Raw genomic sequence first — 27,750 nt, 5'->3', positions numbered from 1 at the left:
AAAGATGTACTTATTCAAACAATAACGGGTTTACAGACAAGACTGGTGTGCATTTTCACACCCTAGTTAACGAGAATTGCAAATAATAATATCAGTTGTTCAGTGATTTTACCTGTATTATCTCACTTTATCCTCTCAAGTATTCTGTGATGTTCATATTATCATCTCTACGTGACTTGCCCAAGTCGGAGTGTGACCGAGCTGTTTTTCACACTCAGGCCCCCTAACTGCAAGTCTGTTGCTCCTTCCTTGACAAGACAGGTTTCTCTCTAGGGAATACATGAGTAGCCAAACCCATCCAGACCTCTGTGGGCCTAATGGCTGCTGCCTGCGTGGAAATCTTGAGGTCTGGGAGAACGTGGCATTCTTAACAGGAGAGTCTGGAAATTTAGTGAGCTGGCCCTCACCTTTTCCTTGGCTGTGGCTAGGTTCCTGGGCTGGTGGTGCTAAACGTCTGAAATGGGAAAGAAGCTGTACATCCCACCTCGCAGACACAGGGAAACAAGATTAGGCTTGGTATTTGGGGCAAAGAATGAGAATAATAAAGTATTCCATCCACAAAACGTCTACAGAGCTGATGCATTTAAGTGGAGGTGCTTCCTTTAATCAAAGTCAAAAGATAAAAAGTGTCTTGTATTTTCTTCCTTTTCTTTCTCCTCCACATATTCTTCCTTATCCTATCAGCCAATGGCTGACCAGACAAAATGAGCCAGATGTTTACGTCACATGGCCCTGGTATTTTGTGGTTCAGAGTTGTTAAAAAATAGAAGAGACCCTGCAGTACTTTTTTTTTAATTTATTTTTTAAAGTTGGATTGTAACAAGTAAAATTTCATTTACTTTAATTTTATTTATATATGTATTTTAGGTCTCAGTTTAAACCAAAAAAGACTAGATGATTACAAAGCTCCATTCTGTCCTTAATGTTCTGTGAGTTTACCCCAGTGGGTGGAAATTCAGTGAGACTACCTCTTACAAACTCTTGTTATCGAGATTAGTTTTTTTTTAAATCCCCCCAAATAATGACAAATTAAGAGTGTTAATCAAATCACAATGGAGAGAGCTCTGAAGTCTCATGACCTATGATAATTCAGCTACATTTTCTCAGCATGTGGATAATTCATTTTATTTTATTTTATTTTTTTAGTTTAATATTTAGGATTCCTGTTGTCTCACTTGATCCTGAATTTGGAAGAAACTGGATGTAACGCACAGACTGATGAAGATTTGCATAAGTCCCAGCAGTATGGGAACAACATTCACCATACCTCACGTTTACCTGCCAAGCACAGGGAGGCAGGCTGTTGGGGGGGAATAGGAAAATGACTCCAGTCTCCTTATCAGGCACATGACGAGGTGCATCACAAATGTGGATTCATGTAGCCTCCAAACAGGAGTTCAGGAAAGCTAACGGGGAGCAGGGTTCTGAGGAGAGCAATTCCCCTCCCTGGCTCCAGGTGCCCACAGACCATCAGAGGAAGGGGCAGGGTCGCATCCTTTGAGGTGGAATTCGAATTTCTCCTTTCCTTCTAATCTTCAGTGAAATCATTAGTGCCACCAGCCTGCTGCCCAAAGTCCATCAGCACATCCTGCTCAGGTACACTTCCCTGTGGACCTTCCGTCACAGGTTTCCCCAGGGTGCCTGGGACCAATGAATGCCCTGGGCCAGAGTTCTCAGCAAGGGCAGTTTCATCCAGGGGGACCTCCACCAAGCATGTGGGGAGCAGGGTCATTTGCCAGATAAGGTTGGCACTCTTGGCTCTCCTGGTGGGCACAGTGCTTCCCTTCTCCCTCCAGCCTTGCTGCTACCTGCCAAACTTGCTTTGAAGCAACAGAAGCAAGATCTGTTGGAGCTGCTGGACCAGGATCAGCTTCAAGGTTATTCTCCTTATAAAAACCACACGTAACAGAAGCAAAGAATTCGACTTTTAGAGTAGAAGGAATGGGACGTTGGGAGACCTAACCCAAGCCCCTCACTGTTTAGAAGAGCAAATTATGTCCAAGAGAGGTCAATGTAGGGGTAAACAAAAATGCCTTCTGCCAACCAGTCCAACATTCTTCAAATTTGCCGTGCTGCTGGCATGATGCATTCACTGGAGTGAAAAACTCCTCACTGTGTTGGGAAGAATATGAAAAGAATAAACAATTCCCCATTGCTTAGTGAACCTGCTAATTCATCTGGAGCAGAGACGACCTTAGGGGGCCCTGATTAGACAGCCATGGAAACGAACCAGCTTGGTGCCACTGTTTTGCAGAACGACCGCTTGGTGGCACTGTGGCCAGTAGGCAGACCCCACCAGCTCTTCACAGGGCCCGGCACACTGGCGATTTGGGGGAAAGTCCTCGTTGCATAGCAACAAGACAGTGAAAATTGCTGAGCACCCAGAGCAGCAGCTGCAGATTAACTAATCAGTGTGTTCAAAACACAAAGCATCTCAACATAGGAGGGAATTCCAAAATAATTAATACCCTTTACAGACATGAAATCACTAGTCAAAATATTATTTTAAACCCATTTTACAAATGGTAGCATTTTCGAAAAACCCCATCTCACCAAACACGCAGTTGTGCCACCCACACTTACCAGGGCCTCTCTCTTTTCTCCTTTTATTATTTGACTCTCAGAATTTATGGATTCCATAGCAGTGTAATCTAGACTTTCCCTAAAAGTAAATGTTCCTGTGTTCCTGGTAGGTAGGCAGTTAAATTTATTTTAGGTTAAATTTATTTTTGGCCCGTCTCATTTCCCTCAGACCCTCTTTAATTTTTTGAGCCCCTACCTACAATCTGGGCCATTCTGAATTGTTTGCTCAACACTTCTGTTCAAAAGCTCTGTCTTCTTTCTCAGGAGAAGCCTCCTTATTATTTTTTTTAATTGAAGCATAGTTGATTTATAATGTTGTGTTAGTTTCAGGTGTAAACTGGACACCTGAAGGTAAAAGTATATATTCTTTTTTAGATTCTTTTCCATTATCGGATAGGTTATTACAAGATGTTGAATATAGTTCCCTGTGCTATACAGTAGGTCCTTGTTGTTTATTTATTTTATATATAGCAGTGTGTATCTGTTAATTCCAAAGTCCTAATTTATCCCTCCCCCTCCTTTCCCCTTTGGTAACCATGAGTTTGTCTTCTATGTCTGTTAATCCGTTTCTGTTTTTTTTTTAATTTTTTATTTTATATTGGAGTATAGTTGATTTACAATGTTGTGTTTCTGCTGTACAGCAGAGTGAAACAGTTATACATATACAAATATCTATTCTTTTTCAGATTCTTTTCCCATATAGGTTATTACAGAATACTGAGTAGAGTTCCCTGTGCTATACAGTAGGACCTTGTTGTTTATCTATTTTGTATATAGTAGTTTGCATCTGCTAATCCCAAACTCCTACTTTATCCCTCCCCACATTTCCCCTTTGGTAAGCATAAATTTGTTTTCTATGTCTGTGAGTCTGTTTCTGTTTTGTAAATGAGTTCATTTGTATCATTTTTTTAGATTCCACATGTAAGTGATATCATGATATTTGTCTTTTTCTGTCTGACTTACTAGAAGAAGCCTCTTTAAAAGTGTTGCTTTTTAAAAACTCTCATCAACCCTAATTGAGTTATACAATTAGGATTCACCTATAATTTGAAGAATGCTGGGTGTGTGTATCTGGTTTCAGGGTTATGATGCAGGTCTGGAAGCTTGAGAACATCATCTGGTTTTCAGTGGCAGACAGTCAATATAGCAGTTTCAGCTGTTTGCCCACAACAGCTAGATATGGGGAATGAAAACGATAAGGGAATTCTGAATGAATCCTCTCTATTCTGCTTCCCTGCAATACCTTCCAAAGAGTGCTCTGTTTTAGGAGACTATATTCTGCTAGTAGGACCCTGAATGTGCTACGCGGACCATGGCATGGATACCTGGGCAGCAAAAGATCTGTGAAGAGTTTTATGGTGGAGAGGGTGGGGAGCACAGTGTCTGAGAAGAATGGATTTCTACTCTGTTCATCAGTCCAGACTCATTAAAATCCTGGGCTGATTCTCCAGGTAGATGGACTATATATACTTGAATGACCCTTTAAAAATTAGTGAAAACTGGGCACAAGACTCCAGTGACACCTCCAGCCAACAGAGTTTTCCTTAATCACAAGTGTGATGGTTGTTTTCAAGGGCTCTGGAATCAACTTCTGCGTTGAAGCTCAGGTTCTGCTTACCACCTGTTTAACCAGCAAATACTCAAACCCCAGCTTCTCTATTTTTAAAATGGGGAAGATAACATGCCTACCTGTATTAGGGTTCTCCAGGAAGACCAGAACCAATAGGACATAGATGACAGATAGATAGGTGGATAGATGACAATATTTTAAGCAATTGGTTCTTGCAATTAAGGGGGTCAGCCAGCTTGAAGTTTGTAGGGTGGGTGGCAGGCTGGAAACTCAGGTAGTTGCTGCAGTCTTCAGTTTGAAATCTAGGGCAGGCCAGCAGGCAGGATTTGATGCTACAGTCTTGAGGCAGAATTTCTTCTTAGGGAAACCTCATTTTTGTTTGCTCTTAAGGCCTTTAACCGATTAGATAACCATATTATCAAGGATAATCTTAAAGTCGGTTGTAGCTGTTGAGCACATCTACAAAATACCTTCACTGCAACACCTAGGTTAGTGTTGATTAAATAACTTGGTATTCTACCGTAGCTGACATGTAAGACTATCATACCACCTTATAGGATTGTAATAAAATGAGCCCAGACCCATGTAAATCATTCATTCAGTGCATTACCAAACACATGGGAAGCCCTCAAAAAAGGTTTTCTATTGTTGTTATTTAAATTTAGTTGTTGCTAACCCAATGGATTTTTCCATTTTCAAGTTCTTCAGCACTTATTGCTATGTGCTAACTAGTAGAAACAGTTTTTTAATACCATTCTCAAATTGTGGCATCGTTTTCCTTCTTTAGCTTTTTTTCTTTTTCTTTTCTTTCTTTTTTAGTTCTGCTAATATTTTGCAGACTCAGGGAGAAGGAACAACTGGGAACAGGAACTTGAATGGGAGGTAGGTGACAGAGCTACTTCTATTCACTCACTCCAAAGGGGATTTTTTTGAACTATTAAGAAGGCATGGTCTAAATTCAGGATATGAAAACACTTGAGAATGCAGCCTTTTACCGTCATTCTTGTGCTGCGATTTCCACATATACAATAGAAAGAACTGATGGAGGAAAATCAGTTTCAACTGTTAATTTAACCATTCTAGTCAAGTGTAAGAAAAACCAGTGAAACGGGACTTAAGTCACTCTTGGCCATAGTTAATTGTAGGCAACTCTGTAGCTAAAAACATGTAACCATTATATATTTTCAGTTGAACCATAAGTGAACTGTACTGTAACTCGAAACAAATCTAAGTGAAAAGTGAAATTGAAGTCAAGATAGGGTTTTTTTGTTGTTGTTTTTAAAGCTATTTGATAATTGGAGTGAAAGGGCAAAGAAACACAATGAAAATCCAGACTCAAACTTACAAACACAAATATTGTAAGGAACTTTTAAGTTTATTTTGAAGAAAAATTTAAACCAGCTAAATGGTTTATGGCTTTTTTGTTTTTTTAAGAAAAGATATGTGAGTATACTGTTTGGAGGACAAAGGGGGAAAAACAACTGCCTATATTTATCCGTTTTGTGGTTTAAAGAAACCCTCAACTAAAACAGGCCACATATTAAAACTCAATGTAATTTCATAGACTAGGTAGAGGTCTCCAATAGCACCTGCTTCCGTTTTTTGGTTTATATGAGCTGTCACACCTTGTGGAAGGTGAAAGTGAGACCTTGCCCTTTGGCAGCTAAGATCACCCGCAGGCTGGATGCACGCAGGCTGGGTGGAGCGGCATTCATCACCTGGCCTCAGGAAACTGCTAGTGATCTTAGTGGTATTATCCCAACCTGGCTCCACCTGTCCCAGAACTGACCCCACAGACTAAGGTTGACTCTCCACTCCCTAGTCACCCTCACGTTTATTCAGGAGACTGAAGTATATTAACCAGAGGCCAGTGTATTGATTTTCAAGGGGGTATATTCCTTTCCAATGACCAGAATGCTTAGATGACTTATTCAGGGCACATTCTTACTGATTTTGGAATAATTGGGAATCTGGAAGTATAATCTGGAAGTTGCTTGGTGAACATGGGATCTGACAAAAAGGAGTATGGTTATTTTTTTGTTACTATTTGGAAGATATTTTAAACTAGTTTATTTTTATAAGTTGAATATGAAATCTATATTTCACATGGAAAAAAAATGGAACAATTGTATTATCTATTATTGCATATTACCCCAAAATTTGACAGATTATAATAACCCACATTTTTTTAAATCTCATTAACTTCTGTGAGCAGGAATCTGGATACAGCTTAACTGTGTCCTCTGATTCACAAGGCTGCAATCACAGGGTTAGGGTCAGGGTCTCATCTGAAGGTTCAGTGGAGGTAGCATCTGCTTCCAGGATCACGTGGTTGTCGTTGGAATTCATTTCCTTAGGGGCCTGAGGTTTGAGGGGCATTATTATTTACTTTTTGTCATTAACCCTATACCTTCTTTTCCTGTGGTATCGGCAAGCATGGTGTTCATTCCACTGAAGTGAAAAAACCCAGAACTCAGTGTGGGCTTTTGGCCTGCCGGTTCTGGGTTATCCAAGGCTACCTAGTGGAGGCACGGGAGTCGTCATTTCTAGCCTGCTGACTTGACCAGGTTCAGGGCTGTAAAGTTCGGGGCTTGTCAGGCACTGTTTGCCTCTCAGGAAAGGGGCACTGAGGCATGGCAGGATTGAATTGGGTTCTGTTGGATCTCAGGAGATTTTTCCTGCTCAAATACTTATCTAACTGCAGAGTCAAAATGGCCTATAAGCCAAAGCTGACTGTCCAGCTGCAGCCCAACCCCCAGCCCGGAAGTGTTGGGAGCACTGTGTCACAAAGCAATAGGTAAGTTAGTTGTACCCACTCTGACCCCAAGGCTTGCTTTAAGAATTCAGCTGATCTGCCTCCCGGTCATTTCTAGAGTTCACCTGGGTAGTTCTCTGCAACCCATAACCGTTTCTGAGTCACGACCACCATCTATCTGTCTTGTGAAGTAATCTGAATTTGACATGGATGCCTCCAAACTTCCTAGAGACTTACAAAGAGTCCTTCCAGCTCCATGTGTCCTCCAGTCAGATACGTGGGGCCTCAAATGTGGCTGCTCGGGTCAGGGCCGTGCTGGCCTACACCAGGCCTTTACAGTGGTCGGCTGGAAACCAACTCTCTGGCAGGGGAGGGAAATCCCTGATTGGTAGCATGTACTGCTTTCTGTGGTGTCAGTATTCCCATCACTGCTGATTAAAAGCTACCAATCTGATGTCACTCAGCATGGAGCTGGGATAGATGCACATGATTGGCTTTCCTCTGGGGCCAGCAATACACCAGCTGCAGCACACTGCCGTTTTGCACGTTTTATGAAAGGCACCCTCCAGGTAGAGGGATTAAGAAAGGCTCCTCTCCGGGCAGACCTGCACCACACGTGTGACCTGGTGAGCAATGGCAGGCACGCTTTCCTCCTCACGTGGCTTGTTGAAAGGAACGTGAGGTCGATTTTAGGCCTCCTCAACTGGGTGCCTTTGTGCAATGCACATTCAGCACAACCTCACACAGCAGTCCCGCTGCGATTCATGATACTGTGTAATTAAGTAAAATGGATGGGATAAGGGAGGAGTGAGCCAGGTTACCTAGCAGCCTGAACACCTGCTTTATGCAGGTGATAGGATTACCGCCGGGTGGAGCATTAACTTCTTAAAATTAATCTAGTTAACAGAAGGCTATTATTGCTAAGAAGAGCCCCCAACTATACACCATTCCAGGGACAGACATAATGATATAGCTAAAAAGACTTCAGAAACATGAGGCCTGCAACGCTACATGTTTAGATTCCAGACCATTACATATATTTATCGTTAGTGATTTAAATCTTAATAGTCAAACCCAGGCACACATGAATATTTAAAATTTAATGTAATTCTTTACTACTTTAGAAGCAGTTTCCCATAACTCTATTTAGCCTACCAATTACTCTGGAAAGTTATCCTCCCACTTCTTTACATATGAGGAAATAAGCCGAGAGAGTACATAATTCAAGGTGACACAAAAAATGGATTCAAGACCAGTTCTGCCTAAATCTCATAATCTTTTTACTATGCTTATACAGACATACTTCAGTATTGTGAGACAGACAACCTGAAATGGCTCCGGTGAAGATATTTTATTTTTCATAAAAATATAATTGTACAATGCTCTTCAGAGAAAGAAAAATTCCTTCAATGCCCCAAAATACCATGTGATTTAGTAGTAATTTTCCTCTCTTTTAAAACTAAAAATGTAATTGATAATGTGCAACTGATTTCTTGTGAAACATCGCATTTACATTTTTAAATTTTATTTGCCTTTATTTTAACTAAGTCCAGTTTAAACCTATGCTTTTTGGAACAACCCAAATCAAGCCTACCAATTCAAAGATGATAAAATAAAATGCTAAATGGTGATGCTGATAAATACTGTCAGTCAGCTGGTAAACAGTGATATGAATTTGCTGCAGCATGAAAGATCCTGATTTAGATACATTAGAAAGATTTTAGATAAAATAGAAAAAAATTTAAGAACTTCAACTATATCCTAAAACTTGATCTAGTCAAACTTATTTCATATTATACTCAGTTGCTCTAATATACAACGGATCTATGCTAAATTAACAACAGAATATGACTGGTCTAAATACGTAAATTTATTTTCCCCCTTACCTTCCTTTCTTTGGGAAAAGGAAAAAGGAAATATTACTCTGTGTACTCAGAGAGCAAGGAGAACAGCAGAACAGATGAAGGGGGACTGAGCTCGCTGACTCTTCCACCCGCTTCTGTTCTCTCTCAGCCGGTATGTTGTCCTTATAGGTGAGTGAGAGATGCTAGGATTTCAGCATGCTGCTCCTTAACTGGAATGGGGCAAGAAGTGCTCCAGCTGTTTTAATCAGTGACGTTTATTAACATGCTTCAAGTGGCCAAAGCGTGCAACCAGCACAATACCCAAAGCAATCAGAACATTCCTTTTTAAGACCAAGAATTTTTCTCTCGGTTTGATCTACTCCAAAATACCAAACAGATAGGTTTAGGATTAAACTGAAATAAACTGTAATTTACTTTCACCCAAAATGACACATCGGCTACCTGAGGACAAAGTCACTGCTCCTGTAAAGATACCGAAGGGAAGGGGAGTAGCTCAAATGAGCCTAAAATTTAAAATCACAACCAGAGAAGAAACACTTCAAGCACAATGGGGACATTCCATTGAAGAGCCACATTCATTTGGAATGTTTGTTTTGAAAACAACTCTTTTGGGGAATTCAAAAGGTACTGAACAAAGCAACGGAGAGTAAGTCTTGGGCTGTTTTGCAAAATAAAAATATACATTTGAGTAGACCAGATGGCAAAAACATACCCATTACAATCTGAACACTATATTTAAAAAACTTAAATTCTGAAGGCCTGAACATTAACAATCTTTAATCTATCTATATTTGTGATCCTAAAAAGACATTAAGTACTCTTAAACCCCCAGTCCTCCAAAACACAGAGAGGCCCAACAGACTGGGCTAGTGGTATATCAGTTGTCACACAGTACTAGACTAGAGAGCTGAGTCTGCGACCTAAGCACAAGAGATCTTCAGGAACTCAGGCTTAGGGGAAGCACTTAATTCAAATGCATGGCCTCAGAGAAGGAGGGAGGTACCTCATCACCTGAAACTATGTGGTCCATCTCATGTTCCCCCTCACAGTCAAGCTAGACTATGATGCCTCCTCTTAAACTGCCTCGTAACAAAACACATATTGTTTGGAAGCCAAATGCTTGCTTCACTAGAGCAAAGAGCAATTACAATTTAGCAGCAACAGAGGACACAACTCCTGATTTAAGGATGGGAAAGAGAAGAGAGAGTGTTAAAGTGTCCCAGTGGGGACATCAAAAGATTCCCAGATCTGAGTGTATCATATTGAGTGTGACTCCTCAACCATCACTCCATTTGGTAGCCAGAAAGAAAGCAAAGGTAGTTTGGTGGGAACTGGAGGGAACTCCTCTGCCTTCTGCTCCTTCTGCCAGGCCCCCTGGCGACTCTGGCTTCAGTGCTTCACTCCAGAGTGGAGGCATGGCCAGGGCTGAATCGGATGCACACCCATAGTGTGTTTCTCTCTGGCTCAGAATACATTCATAAGGAAACTCAAATCAGGGAAGAAACTAAGTGTTCTGGTTATGGCTACCGCCATTAGATCCACCAGCAATGTGTCCCTCATTTCGTTCCAGATCTCTTGAGGCAGAAACTCCATCTCAGCAGCTAATTTCATCCTATTTTCTTTAGAAAAATTCTCCAAATTAGGTGATTACACAACGAAATAATGTGTGTGAACATTCACTCCTGCCCTCCCCATATACATATATAGACATACAATAGAAACACACTGTATGGGATGTCAAGACGATGTATGTTACTGAAACGCCTAACAGGTTACTTCTTATTTAAAAATAAAGTTTGACTAATTATTCTCCAAGTACAGATTAGGCCCTAGCAAACCTGTATAAATACAGTTAGAAAAGACAGCAACAAAAGTTTTAAATAGAGGCTATCTTAAGGGCTTTCTTGATGGATTTTGTTAATGTGTACATTATTTAAAACGGGCATATCATTATGGATTATAAAAATAGAAATGTATATATTTGTTAATACATATTCACAGCTTATGCTGGAATGGCTCACAGGAGAAACGGTTCATGCAGAAAATAAACATTACTCAAGTAAATATAAAGAAATAAGATTAGGTCCATAAAGGCTGAGAACTTATAGTCAGTAATCAGCCCATTTGGTTTCTCTTTGTAGGGCAATCAAAAACATGAAAGGAAGTGACACCTAAACACACATACACATACAATTACATGAATTACATGGAAAGAATATAAATTAACCAATAAAGCAATGTGGAATTGAGGTGCAAAAAATATAATCTTCACTCATTCTCTCTACTGTACTTTCAAGCATTGCAACATGTTAAATGCCATGGGTGGCAATACCAACCAGAACAGGTCTGAATGTTTGTAAATTTTCTAAGTGTTGAAAACTAAAGCAAAATCCTTTGAGATCTATGATCACACATTTTGGTAGAAATTGCAAATTTACAGAGATGACTGAGCAGTAGGTAGTAAATGGAGCCAAGAAGTACACAATCTTGCCTATTCATCCTCCAATAAGAATCAGAATATTGGCTTCAATCACTGACTCATCATTTTATATGCTCTTCACCCTGAAAAATAAAGTTACCAATGTAAGAATGCTTTTTTTTTTTTTTTTTAATAAATTTATTTATTTATTTGGGGCTGCGTTGGGTCTTCGTTGCTATGCGCGGGCTTTCTCTAGTTGCGGTGAGCGGGGCCTACTCTTCCTTGCAGTACGCAGGCTACTCATCGCAGTGGCTTCTCTTGTTGCGGAGCATGGGCTCCAGGTGCGCGGGCTTCAGTAGTGGCACGCAGGCTCAGTAGTTGTGGCGCACGGGCTTAGTTGCTCCGTGGCATGTGGGATCTTGCCGGACCAGGGCTCGAACCCGTGTCCCCTGCACTGGCAGGTGGATTCTTAACCACTGCACCACCAGGCACAGGGAAGTCTCAAGAATGCTTTTAAAGTCAATGAAGTTCGGTTAATCTGTTTTAAAATGCATGCTTTTTTTTTTTTAATTTAGTATCTAGGGGAAGGCTATTTTCAAATACAGACTGAAAGAAAACTGAACTGTTTTGGCTTTTTTTCATTAATTGAATTTAGATTAAGGCAAATGTTACCTCATCTAATAACAGCTATAAAAAGCCAATCCTTCAGTTTTATAAAAAATTTTTTAAAAGATAAAAAATTTGTAACATTTCCTTATAACTATTTTCAAGTGCTCCCAAAGCAATCACAATGATGAAGAAATCAACATATGGCATCTTCATTCTAAAACCTTAACAGTCTCTCCAACAAATGGTGCTGAGACAACTGTATATTCACATGCAAAAGAATTAAGCTGGACTTCTATCTCTCACCATATAGAAAAATTAACTCAATAGATCAATGATCTAAGTATAAGGCCTAAAACCATAAAACTCTTAGGAGACAACATAGGGCAAATCTTCATGACCTTTGATTTGGCAATGGATTGTTAGATATGGTACCCAAAGCATGAACAACAAAATTAAAAATGGTCTTCCTCAAAATTAAAGTCTTTTGTACGCCAAAGGACACTATCAAGAAAGCGAAAAAACCTACAGAATGGGAGAAATATGTGTAATCATATATCTGATAAAGGTCTAGAATCCAGAATATATAAAGAACTCTTACAATTCAACAACATAATGAAAGACAATTAAAACACGGGCAAGGAACATAAAGAGACATTTTTTCAAAGAAGACATACAGATGGCCAACAAGCACATGAAAAGTTGCTCAATGTCATTAGGGAAATGTAAATCAAAACCACAATCAGATGCCACTTCACTAGGAAGGCTACAGTTTTCAAAAATGGAAAATAAAAAGTGTTGGCAAGACACAGAGAAATGGGAAACTTCATATACTGTGGTGGTAATGTAAAATATTTCAGCCACTGTGGAAAACAATTTGTGGTTCCTCTAAAAGTTAAATACAGGCACTTCCCTGGTGGTCGAGTGGGTAAGACTCCGTGCTCCCAGTGCAGTGGGCCTGGGTTTGATCCCTGGTCAGGGAACTAGATCCCACATACATGATGAAACTAAGAAGTCAGCATGCCGCAACTAAGACCCGGCATAGCCGAAATAAAAATAAATATTTTAAAAAATAAATAAAAGTTAAATATAGAATTACCATATGACCCGGCAATTCCACTTCTAGGTATATACCCAAAACAACTGAAAACAGGTACTCAAATACATACTTGTACATGCATGTTTATAGCAGCACTGTTCACAACAGCGAAAGGTAGAAACAAATATCCATCAGTGGATAAATGGATAGCAAGTTGTGGTACACATACACAACGGAATATTATGCAGTCATAAAATGGAATGAAGTACTGATTCAGGCTACAAGGTGGATGAACCTTGAAAACATTAGGCTAGGTCAAAGAAGCCAGACACAGAAAGTCACACAGTGTGATTCCATTTATACGAAATATGCAGAGGAGGTAAATCCATAGAGACAGAATGCAGATTCATAGTTAACAGGGGCTGGAGGGAGGGGGTAACAGCGAGCAACCTGCTAATGCATTTGGAGTTTTCTTTTGGGGTGATAAAATGTTTTCTAACCAGACGGAGGTGGTAGTTGTACAACACTGTGAAGGTACTAAATTCCTCTGAATTGTGACTTTAAAATGATTAATTTTATGTTATGTGAATTTCTCCTTAATTAAAAAAAAATCCTTATAGGTGATGGGCTACTGTACTAGATAGAGCCTGAACTAGGTGAGGACAGGTTCTACCATTACAGCTGTGTGACCTTGGGCACCTTACCAAGCAGCACCTGTGCTATTTCTTCATCTATAAAATAAAAAGTACAATTATACTTCACACAATTACTGGAGGAAATAATTATGACAAACATAAGTGAAAATACTTTGTAAATCAAAATCAAAGGTATTGTTATTATTAACAGTAACTAGGGAATTCCCTGGCAGTCCGGGGGTTAGGACTTGGCGCTTTCACTGCCGAGGGTGCAGGTTCAATCCCTGGTCCGGGACCTAAGATCCTGCAAGCCGTGCAGTGCAGCCAAAACAATAACTAGACTGGTACACTCTCACTTATTGACTGAGTCTACTTTAAAACTTTTCCATGAATTTATCAGTTGCTCTCTATAGACCCCATGTATAACGCATTTCAGTATTTAGAATCTAACGCCAGTTCACTTGCTTATTGGTGTATTACAAATGACATCAACATTTTATTTTATTTGAAGACACAGCAAGGAAAGTGGTCAACAGAAAGCCTCCTTTAAGTCACTCTTCTACAGATAAACTCTCCCATGTACTGTACTCACAGGAATTGCTGTTAGCGTCTGTCTTCCCAGCTTTCAGGTGCCTGCTTGAGTTCTGCTGAGATTTGTTCTGCTCTTCTCCAGTGAGTAGGGCCTTTATTTCAGAAGGGATTTTCCCTTGGTCCATTGCCATGCACCACTGCTTGTACTGAAATATGTAAAATATATTTAAATAAAATTTTACTAGTCAGAGTTCAGCAACCACAGGTGGAAATCCTAGACAGAAGAACTCCCATAACTAGAGGTCAAATTGGCTGCTGGGAATCCCACCTTCTGTTGTACTCCTGTTGATAACCTAGGACATGGACGAGGCCTGCTATCTTCAGAAGAGGGTGAAAAACTACTGCTGAATCTTCTTGTGATGTGCTGGGAGTAGTGCTCAGATTAAAAACGGCCCTCTGGCTGAAAGAATATCTCCCCATGGAGTGCCATTCGTTAGGATTCATCTCTTTTTGCTGACTGTCACATTATTATGTCTACTCCTAAAATAAATAATTTTGTAACTTCCTTTCTCTATTTCATAAATATTCACTAAACATCTACTTTCTACCAGAGTGTGTACTATGGACTTTGGGGGTATAAAAGATAAATCAGTCCAAAGATTATGTCCTCCAGTGGCTTACAGTGCAGAAGGTGAGAAATAATTTACAAGCCAAATTCAACGTATTAAAAGCAAGTCTACTGAATAGTGTACATCTGGACTCTCTCCATGACCCGACTTAATTTTCTTACCTTCTAAAAAGCTGGGGGTAGCCTGTCCCAGTTTTGTAATGATCACGTTAGTATTCTCTCTCTCTTTTCCAAACTGTCACCTCCTCCCCTGAGCTCACAGTACTAATGGGTTTCTATTCCCTTTTACCTATTCTCTCGTATATGTCTACAGCTACTACCTAAAGTCTGAATGAATGAATGAACAAAACCAGGCCAAATGGTATCACACTATGCATATTACTACATACTGTTATACTGCTTTTTCCATTTAGCAATATCTTGTAAGTGTCTTTCTACATCAGTAAATATACATGTGCATTGTGATTTTCATGGGCTGCAATGTAGTCCAACACATGAATGTAGTATAATTTAACCAATCCCCTACTGCTGAACATTTTGGTTATTTTCGATTTTTTTTCCTGTCATAAACAATCCCTTAAAGAAATAGTCACTTTCCACTCCCACCAGCAATGTATGAAAATGCTTATTTGCCTATGTGCTGGCTAAGAGATGAATATGCTTTCCCACGTTCGTCAACTGGATAGCTAAAAAATGGTATCTTCATGTTTTAATATAGCTTAGGTTGATTGTTTCATGCGTTTATTGACAGACTTTCTTACCATTTCCAGTTCCTCTCTGAGGGCACAAATGGCTCTTTCCCGACTGGATACCAACTCTTCCAAATACTGATATCTCAGTTTTTTTCTGGCCCGGCATTCTCTTGCACTCTGCCGGCTCCTCTCGAGTTTTGCCTTCAAGTCAATTTTGGCTGGCTTTCGACCACGTTTGCCAGGCTTCTTCACTTTACCTCCAACCACCTTCAGCAAGAGAGAGAAACAGTTAATCTTTTTCCTAGTTCTGGGTCTAGGAAAGTGACCGCGGCTGCATATTAGCACGGAAAACATTTACAAATAACAAATAAATGGAGCCTGTGGAACTAAGAAAGCATAATCCCATCAAATGCCTTATGATTCTTTGCTTCATAATTTCTTTTTCTGATACTTTTGATACCATGAATGTGAGAGAAGAAATAGTATAAGTTTTCATTATTTCTTCAATAATAAACTTGTTTTAATAATAAACTTTACAGAGCTTAACAGTAAACTTTATGAACCATATATAGCTAGTAAAATCTAAAAGACTGCCATTAAATATTTTGTTCACATAGAATTTTTATTGACTTAATAAGTAAGACAAAATATTGAAAATTAAGTTCAGTATGATCTCAGTCTTATAAAGCAAGACATAGAAGAAAGGATCGTAAAAGGTCAGTGGCGGGGAGGAATCAAGAGGCCGGTGTGGGAAGACATGGAGTTAGCGTCTCCCCACAACTAGGGTGCCTGATGGCCACTGGTGGGGGAACTCTGACCCCCAAGGAGATGGGAGGAAACCCAAAGTGAACCGGTAGGACATAGGGGGACCGAAGGGGTAGGAGAAGTGGAGGCCAGACAGGATCAGCGCCACTGAGGCCAGGGAAATCAGAAGAGGCAGGTGGGAGGGACTCTTCCAAGAAGAGCAGGAGAGGAGTGGAGGGCCATCGCCCAGCCCACTCAGATGCAGGGAGCCTGCTGGGCTCCCAGGTGAGGTCCCCTGCCCTCTGAGACTGGGGTGGGGGGCATGCCTGGGCCCCTTCTGTTCCTTGAGCCTAAGATCCACCCCCAACAGCACCCAGGGCCTTTTCCAGCCCTGTGGATCCTGAGCATTGGCCCCGGCCACTGCCCAAAACTCGCCCTTGTTTAGGCCCCGCCCTCCACAGCCAAGGCCTTCCCCCCCCTCCCTTTTTTTTCCTTTCCCTCTGTTACTATTGTGGTACTGATATACTTTCCGGTTGTTGACATACCTATATTTTTACATTCTTTCTAACATATCTGTTAGTTTCTTCGTCTAATTTTATTTTTCTCCTTTTTTTTTTTTCTTGCCACCCCACATAGCTTGCGGGTCCTTGATTCACCAGCCCAGGGTCAGGGGGAAGCTCCTGCGGTGGGAGTTCCGAGTCCGAACCACTAGACTAACAGAGAACCTCAGACCCCAGGGAATACCCACTGGAGTGAGGTCTCACAGAGTTCCTTATCTCAGCACCAAGACCCAGCTCTATGCAATAGCCTACAAGCTCCAGTGTTGGAAGCCTCAGGCCAAACAACAAGTAAGACAAGAACACAATCCCACACATTAAAAAAAAAAAAAAATGAGATGGCACAAAAATATGTCACAGATGAAGGAGCAAGGTAAAAACCTACAAGACCAAATAAATGAAGAGGAAATAGGCAATCTACCTGAAAAAAAATTCAGAGTAATGATAGTAAAGGTGATCCAGAATCTTGGAAATAGAATGGAGGCACAGATTGAGAAAATACAAGAAATGTTTAACAAAGATCTAGAAGAACTAAAGAACAAACACAGATGAACAACACAATAACTGAAATGAAAAATGCACTAGAAGGAATCAATAACAATATCTGAGGCAGAAGAACGAATAAATGAGCTGGAAGACAAAATGGTAGAAATAACTGCTGAGGAGCAGAATAAAGAAAAAAGAATGAAAAGAATTGAAGACAATCTCAGAGACCTCTGGGATAACACTAAATGCACCAACATTCGAATTATAGGGGTCCCGGAAGAAGAAGAGAAAAAGAAAGGGTCTGAGAAAATATTGGAAGAGATTATAGTTGAAAACTTCCCTAACATGGGAAAGGAAATGGTCACCCAGGTCCAGGAAACACAGAGAGTCCCATACAGGATAAACCCTAGGAAAAATACACCAAGACACAAATTAATTGCACTAACAAAAATTAAATTCAAATAAAAAAATATTAAAAGCTGCAAGGGAAAAACAAAAAATAACATACAAAAGAATCCCCATAAGGTTATCAGCTGATTTTTTAGTGGAAACTCTACAGGCCAGAAGGGAGCAGGATATACTTAAAGTGATGAAAGGGAAGAACCTACAACCAAGATTACTCTACCCGGCAGGGATCTCATTCAGATTTGATGGAGAAATCAAAAGCTTTACAGACAAGTACAAGCTAAGAGAATTCAGCACCACCAAACCAGCTTTACAGCAAATGCTAAAGAAACTTCTCTAAGCAGGAAACACAAGAGAAGAAGACCCACAAAAACAAACCCAAAACAATTAAGTAAATGGTAATAGGAACATACATATCAATAATAACCTTGAATGTAAATGGATTAAATGCCCCAACCAAAAGACACAGACTGGCTGAATGGATACAAAAACAAGAACCATATATATGCTGTCTACAAGAGACCCACTTCAGACCTAGGGACACATACAGACTGAAAGTGAATGGTTGGAAAAAGATATTCCATGCAAGTGGAAATCAAAAGAAAGCTGGAGTAGCAATACTCATATCAGATAAAATAGACTTTAAAAAAGACTGTTACAAGAGATAAGGAGGGACACTACATAATGGTCAAAGGATCAATCCAAGAAGAAGATATAACAATTATAAATGTTTATGCACTCTACACAGGAGCACCCCAATACATAAGGCAAATGCTAACAACCATGAAAGGAGAAACTGACAGTAACACAAAAACAGGAGGGGACTTTAAAACCCCACTTACACCAATGGACAGATCATCCTAACAGAAAATAAATACGGAAACACAAGCTTTAAATGACACAACAGATCAGACAGATCTAATTGATACTAAATAACCAAGAGATCACTGAAGAAATTAAAAAATACATAGAAACAAATGACAATGAAAACACGACGACCCAAAACCTATGGGATGCAGCAAAAAGAGTTCTAAGAGGGACGTTGATAGCAATTCAATCTCACCTCAAGAAACAAGAAAAATATCAAATAAACAATCTAACCCTACACTTAAAACAACTAGAGAAGAACAAAGAAAACCCAAAGTCAGTAGAAGGAAAGAAATCATAAAGATCAGAGCAGAAATAAATGAAACAGAAATGAAGAAAACAATAGCAAAGATCAATAAAACTAAAAGCTGGTTCTTTGAGAAGATAAACAAAACTGATAAACCATTAGCCAGACTCATCAAGAAAAAAAGGGAGAGGATGCAAATGAATAAAATTAGAAATGAAAAAGGAAAAATCACAACTAACACTGCAGAAATACAAAGGATTATAAGAGACTACTACAAACAACTATATGCCAATAAAATGGACAACCACAAAGAAATGGACAAATTCTTGGAAAGGTACAATTTTCCAAGAGTGAACCAGGAAGAATTAGAAAATATAAACAGACCTATCACAAGTAATGAAATTGAAACTGTAATTAAAAATCTTCCAACAAACAAAAGTCCAGGATCAGATGGCTTCACAGGCAAATTCTATCAAACATATAGAAAAGAGCTAATACCAATCCTTCTCAAACTCTTCCAAAAACTTGCAGAGGGAGAAACATGCCCAAATTCATTCTATGAAGCCACCATCACCCTGATACCCAAACCACAAAAAGATACCACAAAAAAAGAAAATTATAGACCAATAAATATCACTGATGAACATATATGCAAAAATCCTGAACAAGATATGCAAACAGAATCCAACAGCACATTAAAAGGATCATACACCATGATCAAGTGGGATTTATCTCAGGGATGCCAGGATTCTTCCATATATGCAAATCAATCAATGTGATGCACCACATTAAGAAATCAAGGAATAAAAACCATATGATCATCTCAATAGATGCGGAAAAAGCTTTTGACAAAATTCAACACCGATTTATGATAAAAATCTCCAGAAAATGGGCATAGAGGGAACCTACCTCAACATAATAAAGGCCATATATGACAAACCCACAGCAAGCATCATACTCAATGGTGAAAAACTGAAAGCATTTCCACTAGGATCAGGAACAAGACAAGGTTGTCCACTCTCGCCACTCTTATTCAACATAGTTTTGGAAGTCCTAGCCACAGCAATCAGAGAAGAAAAAGAAATAAAAGGAATAAAAATTGGAAAAGAAGACGTAAAACTGTCACTATTTGCTGATGGGATGATACTATACATAGAAAATCCTAAAGATGCCACCAGAAAACTACTAGAACTCATCAATGAATTTGGTAAGGTTGCAGGATACAAAATTAATGCAGAAATCGCTGGCATTCCTATACACCAGCAACAAAAAATCAGAAAGAGAAATTAAGGAAACACTACCATTTACCACTGCAACAAAAAGAATAATATATCTAGGAATAAACCTGCTTAAGGAGGAGAAAGATTTGTACTCAGAAAGCTATAAAACACTGATGAAAGAAATCAAAGAGGACATAAACAGATGGAGAGATATACCATGTTCTTGGGTTGGAAGAATCAATATTATGAAAATGATTACACTACCCAAAGCAATCTACAGATTCAGTGCAACCCCTATCGAACTACCCATGGCATTCTTCACAGAATTAGAACAAAAAATCTTACAATTCGTATGGAAACACGAAAGACCCCAAATAGCCAAAGCAATCTCGAGAAAGAAAAATGGAGTTGGAGGACTCTGTGACTTCAAACCATACTACAAACTACAGTAATCAAGACAGTATGGTACTGGCACAAAAACAGAAATATAGATCAATGGTATAGGACAGAATACCCAGAGATAGACCCACGCACATATGGGCACCTAATTTACAACAAAGGAGGCAAGAACATACAATGGAGAAAAGACAGCCTCTTCAATAAGTGATGCTGGGAAAACTGGACAGTTACATGTAAAAGAATGAAATTAGAACACTCCCTAACACCATACACAAAAATAAACTCCAAATGGATTAAAGACTTAAATGTAAGACCAGACACTATAATACTTTTAGAGGAAAACATAGGAAAAACACTCTTTGACATAAACCACAGCAAGATCCTTTTTGACCCACCTCCTAGAGTTACGGAAATAAAAACAAAAATAAACAAATGGGACTTAATTAAACTTAAAAGCTTTTGCACAGCAAAGGAAACCATAAACAAGACAGAAATACAACCCTCAGAATGGGAGAAAATATTTGCAAATGAAACAACAAAGGTTTAATCTCCAAAATATACAAACAGGTCATGGAACTCAATATCAAAAAACCCAAACAATCCTGTTAAAAATGGAGGAAGATCTAAATAGATATTTAACCAAGGAAAACAGACAGATGGCCAAGAGGCACATGAAAAGATGCTCAACATCACTAATTATTAGAGAAATGCAACTCAAAACTACAATAACGTATCACCTCATGCCGGTCAGAATGGCCATTATCAAAAAAGCTAGAAACAATAAATGCTGGAAAGTGTGTGGTGAAAAGGACCCTCCTACACTGTTGGTGGGAATGTAAATTGATACAGCCACTGTGGAGAACAGTATGGAGGTTCCTTAAAAAGCTAAAAATAGAACTATCATATGACCCAGCAATTCCACCCCTGGGCATATACTCTGAGAAAATCATAATGCAAAAAGAGACATGCACCACAATGTTCACTGCAGCACTTTTTACAATAGCCAGGACATGGAAGCAACCTAGATGTCCATCAGCAGATGAATGGATGAAGAAGATGTGGCCCATATATACAATGGAATATTACTCAGCCAGAAAAAGAAATGAAACTGAGTTATTTGTAGTGAGGTGGACGGACCTAGAGTCTGTCATACAGAGTGAAGTAAGTCAGAAAGAGAAAAACAAATACCGTACGCTAACACATATATATGGAATCTAAAAAAAAGAAAAAAAAAAAGAGTGGTACTGATGAACCTAGTTGCAGGGCAGGAATAGAGAGGTAGACATAGAGAATGGACTTGATGACATGGGGTGGGAGGGCGAAGTGAGAGCAGCATTGACATATACACTACCGAATGTAAAACAGCTGGCTGGTGGGAAGCAGCCGCATAGCACAGGGAGATCGGCTCGGTGCTTTGCAATGACCTAGAGGGGTGGGATAGGAAGGATGGGAGGGAGGCTCAAGAGGGAGGGGATATGGAGACATGTGTGTGCATATGGCTGATTCGCTTTGTTGTGCAACAGAAACTAACACGGTCTTGGGAAGCAATTATACTCCAATAAAGATCTATTAAAAAAAATAGTGAGGATTTCTCTGATAGGTGTGATTATAAAAAGCTTTTTTCTCATCTGTATTTTTTATGATTTTTAAATATTTACAATTAGAAAAACATAAAATCTGTACATAAAATTATGTGTATAAATAAATAAATAAGAATCCTAAACAATTTGGCTATCAATTCCCTCTTCAAATTTGTTGAGCCCAAGGGAACACACAGAAGTCCCTGAAATCTTCAGGATAATTGTCTCCTGCCGTTACAAGTCTATAATTATAACCCTAGACTGTCTCAGGAGATTTCTACCTGCTCCCTCTGGTGTCATAGACATCCTCTCAATATCCCTGTTATTCATTTACCTGCATAGGCACAGTTTTTTGGTGACTGCCAGAGTAATTTAATGTTCTTCACTGTTTAGCTTTGGAACCTCCCCAAGCTCTTATATAAGATGTAACTATGAGATAAAGATGATGAATTTTAAATACATGAAACTGAACTTATACATCAAATGAATTTCCTTTAAAGGAGTCACTGTGAAAGGGGTAAATTTATTCCAATGAATAAGCTTTCTTGGAAACTGCTTTTGGAGCCAGTTTCTTACAAGCCACAACACAATATTACTTTCGCCGTATTACTTTCGAATGACACGTTATTCTTTAAATTCCCAATCTGATGGTCCGCTTTGTTTATCTGACGAGGCTCCAAATGATGTCTAGGTCTTTCTGAAAATTACCCTCAGAGAATAAAAATGTCACTACTTTAGTATACTGAAAGGAATATTGTTGAGGCTTTAAAGGCAATTCTAAAAGAGAAGATGCAAAACTCAAACACTGGCAAATCATTGGAATAAATGCAGAAGTCTTACCAGGTAACAAAACTAAAAGGATCAATCTCCATTTGGATATAAAAACTCTAATTTGTTTGTGTGTTTGGAATCACTATTAATACCATAAACCAACAATGCCCAGTACCCTATAAAGATCAGATCTTTACTCGGTATCATGGTTGGGTCAGAAAAACCAAACTTCAAATGTTAATCAGCGACATTTACCAGAAACTGTGTCATAACAAGACGGCTAACCACTGCATCTAGCATTTTATAGGGTGGCTCTGAAATGAGACTGAATACTCCGAGGCTCCGGAAAAAAATCCTTTCCACCACCATCTTAAAAGCTAGCTGCTTCAGTACTACTCCCAAATTAGTTTTAACTTTTCAAAAACTGGTCTTTCAAAGCTTTCCTATTCTGTCTCATCACGTTTTGATTCCAATATAATAATATATACCTCAGGAAACTTTTTTTCAAAATCAAATATATGATTAGCACTTGAAGGATAACTAGTTGATCCAAATATTACTATGGGCTAAATTTTAAATTATGCCTATGTTATATCAACTGCACAATTTCAATAAAGTATTTTGAAATCACCCTAGATTAAAACAAAGTGTATTGCTATTGATACAGTCTTTAAAAAGCAATATATTTATAGCCTAAAATCATGTCTATAGTGAAATAAATGGTAATCACATCTATTCTTTATGTAGTAAAATGAGTCATCAGTCACATACCACTCACTATAATCCAATACCTTATATATTGCTGTTTTTAATTAATTCAGGAATGGAATTCAGGAATGGCTGCCTTTGAGAAGCCAGCAAGAGGACACAGTGTACTGCACAGACTTCACTGATTTTTTACACAAACCTAGCATAGTCATAAAAATCAAACAAAAGGTATAGCCCTTTGTTTAGTTTTCATGGTAGCAAAATATTTACACTGGAACTATTTTATTCCTTTTTTTAAATTAGAAAGGCACAGTAAATGAATCCAGGGTTCCTGCATTTTATGTCATCTGTAAAATTATATTTAAGACCACATAACCACCACTTCTCTAGCTTAATTTTTCCTCAGTAATAGACTGAATTATTGGCTTTTGGTGTCAGCTAAAATCTGACTAGCATTCCAGTTTTCAAGAGAGTGAAACACATCACAGGATTATTATAAATCTTAAGTAAAATAATGTAAGAAAGCACTTTTTTAGAAAAAAAAGGGTATTATACAAACATAGGTTAGTATACTAGTTGCCTTAACAACTGAACTTTACATATTTCATAAGCCATAAAGATTGGGGAACAGATAAGGGAAGTTAATAAGAAATGAGGAACCAGGGGACTTCCCTGGTAGTCCAGTGGCTAAGACTCCACACTCCCAATGCAGGGGGCCCAGGTTTGATCCCTGGTCAGGGCACTAGATCCCACATGCATGCCACAACTAAGAGTTCGCATGCCACAACTAAAGATCCTGCACGCCACAACTAAGACTCAGCGCAGCCAAAATACATTAATTAGTTCATTTAAAAAAAAAGAAATACATGCTGTATTTAAAAAGAAAGAAAAGAAATGAGGAACCAGAAACTAAAACTGAAATCAACCCCACAAATTCCTTAAATATGTCTGAGCCAAAAATTAGTCTTACCAATGTTTCTTAGAATTTTCACAAACTCAGTGATAACCACATTGTCCCCTTGCTCTCTCTTATTCTGTGAGGAAGCACATTAATGTGGCTAAATAAAAGTACTGATTTTTATGCACCAACACAAATGCCAAGAAGAAAACTATGAAAATAACCCCCCAATTTAACTTCTTTTCTGTTGTAGTTTTATTTCTACCAACATAGGGCCACATGAAAATTTAAATAGCTGTTACTGTAACATGGTACCTCTTTATCGGCTATCCATTTTACCTCCTCTTCCTCCCCAAAACACATTTGTGAGCTGCAGAGAAAAGGTCCTAAGGGAAACACTCACAAGGCCTGTCTCCCTAACCCACACCACCACGAAAAGCAACCTGCCAGCCATTGATTTTGTCTTGCCCTGCACAGGGAACTTATTTCACAAAGGTAGGATATTAGAGATGTTAGATTTCAGCAGGGCCTCTGCAATTCTAAGTCTGTCTTCATTATATGTTAAAAACGTTAAAGTAAGAAGGAAGGTCCTACTTTTCTGTTAACTATCTGTTTTTAACACTTTGAGATAAGCTAAAACTAAAGGTCATGATTTTTAGAAAGTAAGCACCAAGGACTCTGTCATATTTTACCTTAGTACACAATAAGTATTTAATAAATATGACAGATAAAACACAAAAGACATTCCTAAGTAGCCAATGAGTCATAGAAGACATCACAAGGGAAATAAGAAAAATACTTGGAGATGAATGAAAAGGAAAACACAATATACCAAAACTTTATGAGGTACAGCTTAAGCAGTGCTCAGAACTAGCCATAAACACCTAAATGAAGAAAGATTTTAAAATCAATAACCTAACTTTCTACCCTGAGAAACTAGAAAAAGAAGAGCAAATTAAACCTAAAACAAGTAGATGGAAAGAAATAATAAATATCAGACTAGAGATAAATAAAACAGAGAATGGAAAAACAACAGGGAAAAAAATATCAATAAAACCAAAAGTTGGTTCTTCAAAAAGACCGACAAAATTGACACACCATTAGCTAGACTGACCGAGAGAAAACATTCAGAATCCTAAACTCAAGACTGAAAGAGAAGACATCACTATTACCTTTACCAAAGTAAGAATGGTTTCACGGGAATATTATGAAAAATTGCCAAAAAACTAGATAACCTAGTTGAAATGGACAAATTTCTAGAAAGACACAAAGTAGCAAGACTGACTCAAGAAGAAATAGAAAATCTAAAAAGACCTATGACAAATAAAGAGACTGAAAAAGTAATCAAAAAATTTCCCATAAAGACAAGTCCAGGTGACTTCACTGATAAATTACCAAACATTTAATAAATTAACACTGATTCTTTTAAAAACTCTTCCAAAAAGCAGAAGAGGAAAGAACATTTCCCAATTCATCCTATGAGCCAGTATTAGCCTAATGCCCAAACCAAAGATATCATAAGAAAACTACAGACCAGTATGCCTCACGAATATAGATGGAAAAATCTTCAATAAAATACAAGCAGACTAAATCTAACAGCATATAAAGAGGACTATCTACCATAACTATGTGATTTATCCCAGGAATAAAGGTTGGTCTAACAACTGAAAATCAATTACTGTAATACACCATATCAATAGGAAAAAGGACAAAAATTACATGTTCATCTCAATAGACTCAGAAAAAGCACTTGACAAAATCCAACACCCTGGGGCTTCCCTGGTGGCACAGTGGTTAAGAATCTGCGTGCCAATGCAGGGGACTTAGGTTCGAGCCCTGGGGTCCGGGAAGATCCCACATGCCGCGGAGCAACTAAGCCCATGTGCCACAACTACTGAAGCCCGCATGCCTAGAGTCCGTGCTCTGCAACAGGAGAAGACACTGCAATGAGAAGCCCACGCACCACAACGAAGAGTAGCCCCCACTAGCCGCAATTAGAGAAAGCCTGTGCGCAGCAACGAAGACCCAATGCCAATTAAAAAAAAAAAAAAATCCAACACCCTTATATGATTTTAAAAAAACCAAAACACTCAAAAAACTAGGAATAGAAGGGAACTTCTTCAACCTGGTAAAGGGCATCTATGAAAAAAACCACAGCTAACATCACTTAAAGGTGAAAGATTGAATACTTTCCCTCAAAGATCAGAAACAAAACCAGGATTTTTGTCTTCTCTTGTCACTTCTATTCAACATTGTACTGGAGGTTCTAGCCACAGCAATTAGGCAAGAAAAAGAAAGAGAAGGCATTCAGATTACAAAGGAAAAAGTAAAACTATTTCTACTTGAAGGTGATATGATCTTATATATAAAAAATCCTAAGGAATCCACAAAAAAACTATTAGCGCTCATAAATGAGTTGAACAAAGTTGCAAGACACAAGGTCAATATACAAAAATCAGTTGTGTTTCTATATACAATGAACAAGCTGAAAATGAAAACATTCCATTTAGAATATCATCAAAAAGAATAAAATACTTAGGAATAACCTTAATAAAATAAGTCCAGGGACTCCCCTGGTGGTCCCGTGGTTAAGAATCTGCCTTCCAATGCAGTAGACATGGGTTTGATTCCTGGTCAGGGAACTAAGATCCCAAATGCTATGGGGCAACTAAGCCCACGTGCCACAACTACAGAGCCCATGCGCTCTGGAGGCTGCACACCACAACTAGAGAGCCTGCATGCCGCAACTAGAGAAAAGCCCATGCACCGCAACGAAAGATACCGCATGCCGCAACAAAGATCCCACGTGCCACAACTAAGACCGAACTCAGCCTAAAATTAAAAAAAGAAAAAAGTGCAAGACATATACTGAAAGCCACAAAAATCACTGTAAGAAATTAAAGAAGACCTAATAAAAAGAAAGACATTCCATGTTAATGGATTGGTAGACTTAATATTGTTAAGATGACAATATTCCCCAAACTGAGCTATAGATTCAACACAGTTCCTATCAAAATTCCAGCTGACGTTTTGCAGAAATTGACAAGATAATCCTAAAATTCATATGGAAATACAATGGACCCAAAAAAGCCAAAGCAATCTTGAAAAAGAACAAAGATGAAGGACTCACACTTTCTGATTTCAAAACTTATTAGCTACACTAATCAAGATAGTGTGGTACTGGCACAAGGACAGACATATAGATCAATGGAAAAGAATTGAGCATCCAGAAATAAACCTTTATGTTTACGGTCAATTGATTTTCAACAAGGTGCCAATACAATAGAGAAATGAGGAAAGAATAGTTATTTCAATAAACAGTGCTGGAACAACTGGATGTCTACAAAGAAGAATTAAGTTGCACTCCTACAACATGCCATACACAAAGATTAGCTCAAAACAGAACAAAGGTCTGAATGTAAGAGAGACAACTATAAAACTCTTAGAGGAAAACATACGAATAAATCTTTGTGACCTTGGATTAGGCAATGGTTTCTTAGGTGTGACCTCACAAGCAACAAAAGAAAAATTAAATTGGACTTCAC

General features: G+C 38.7%; 1 protein-coding gene across 5 annotated transcripts in view; it reads right to left on the bottom strand.

The window, feature by feature from the left end:
- CREBL2 (cAMP responsive element binding protein like 2) overlaps nt 1–27,750 on the bottom strand; it is a 59,246-nt gene that overhangs the window by 18,829 nt on the left and 12,667 nt on the right. For 2 of the 5 annotated variants that reach the window (XM_022577628.3, XM_022577627.3), the window contains exons 2-3: nt 15,393–15,590; nt 14,065–14,209 (exon numbers count right to left, since the gene is read on the bottom strand). In XM_022577628.3, coding sequence (XP_022433336.1) covers nt 14,065–14,209; nt 15,393–15,590 — 343 coding nt within the window. The other 3 variants (XM_022577629.3, XM_089920332.1, XM_089920333.1) reach the window with 3 other exon arrangements.

Source organism: Delphinapterus leucas, chromosome 11 (genome assembly GCF_059928025.1).
Source record: "Delphinapterus leucas isolate spDelLeu-1000000601 "Yukka" chromosome 11, BTC_Dleu_Yukka2, whole genome shotgun sequence".
Taxonomy (NCBI): domain Eukaryota; kingdom Metazoa; phylum Chordata; class Mammalia; order Artiodactyla; family Monodontidae; genus Delphinapterus; species Delphinapterus leucas.
Note: the sequence above shows the minus strand (reverse complement) of the source record. Positions and strands in the feature narration are given on the sequence as shown.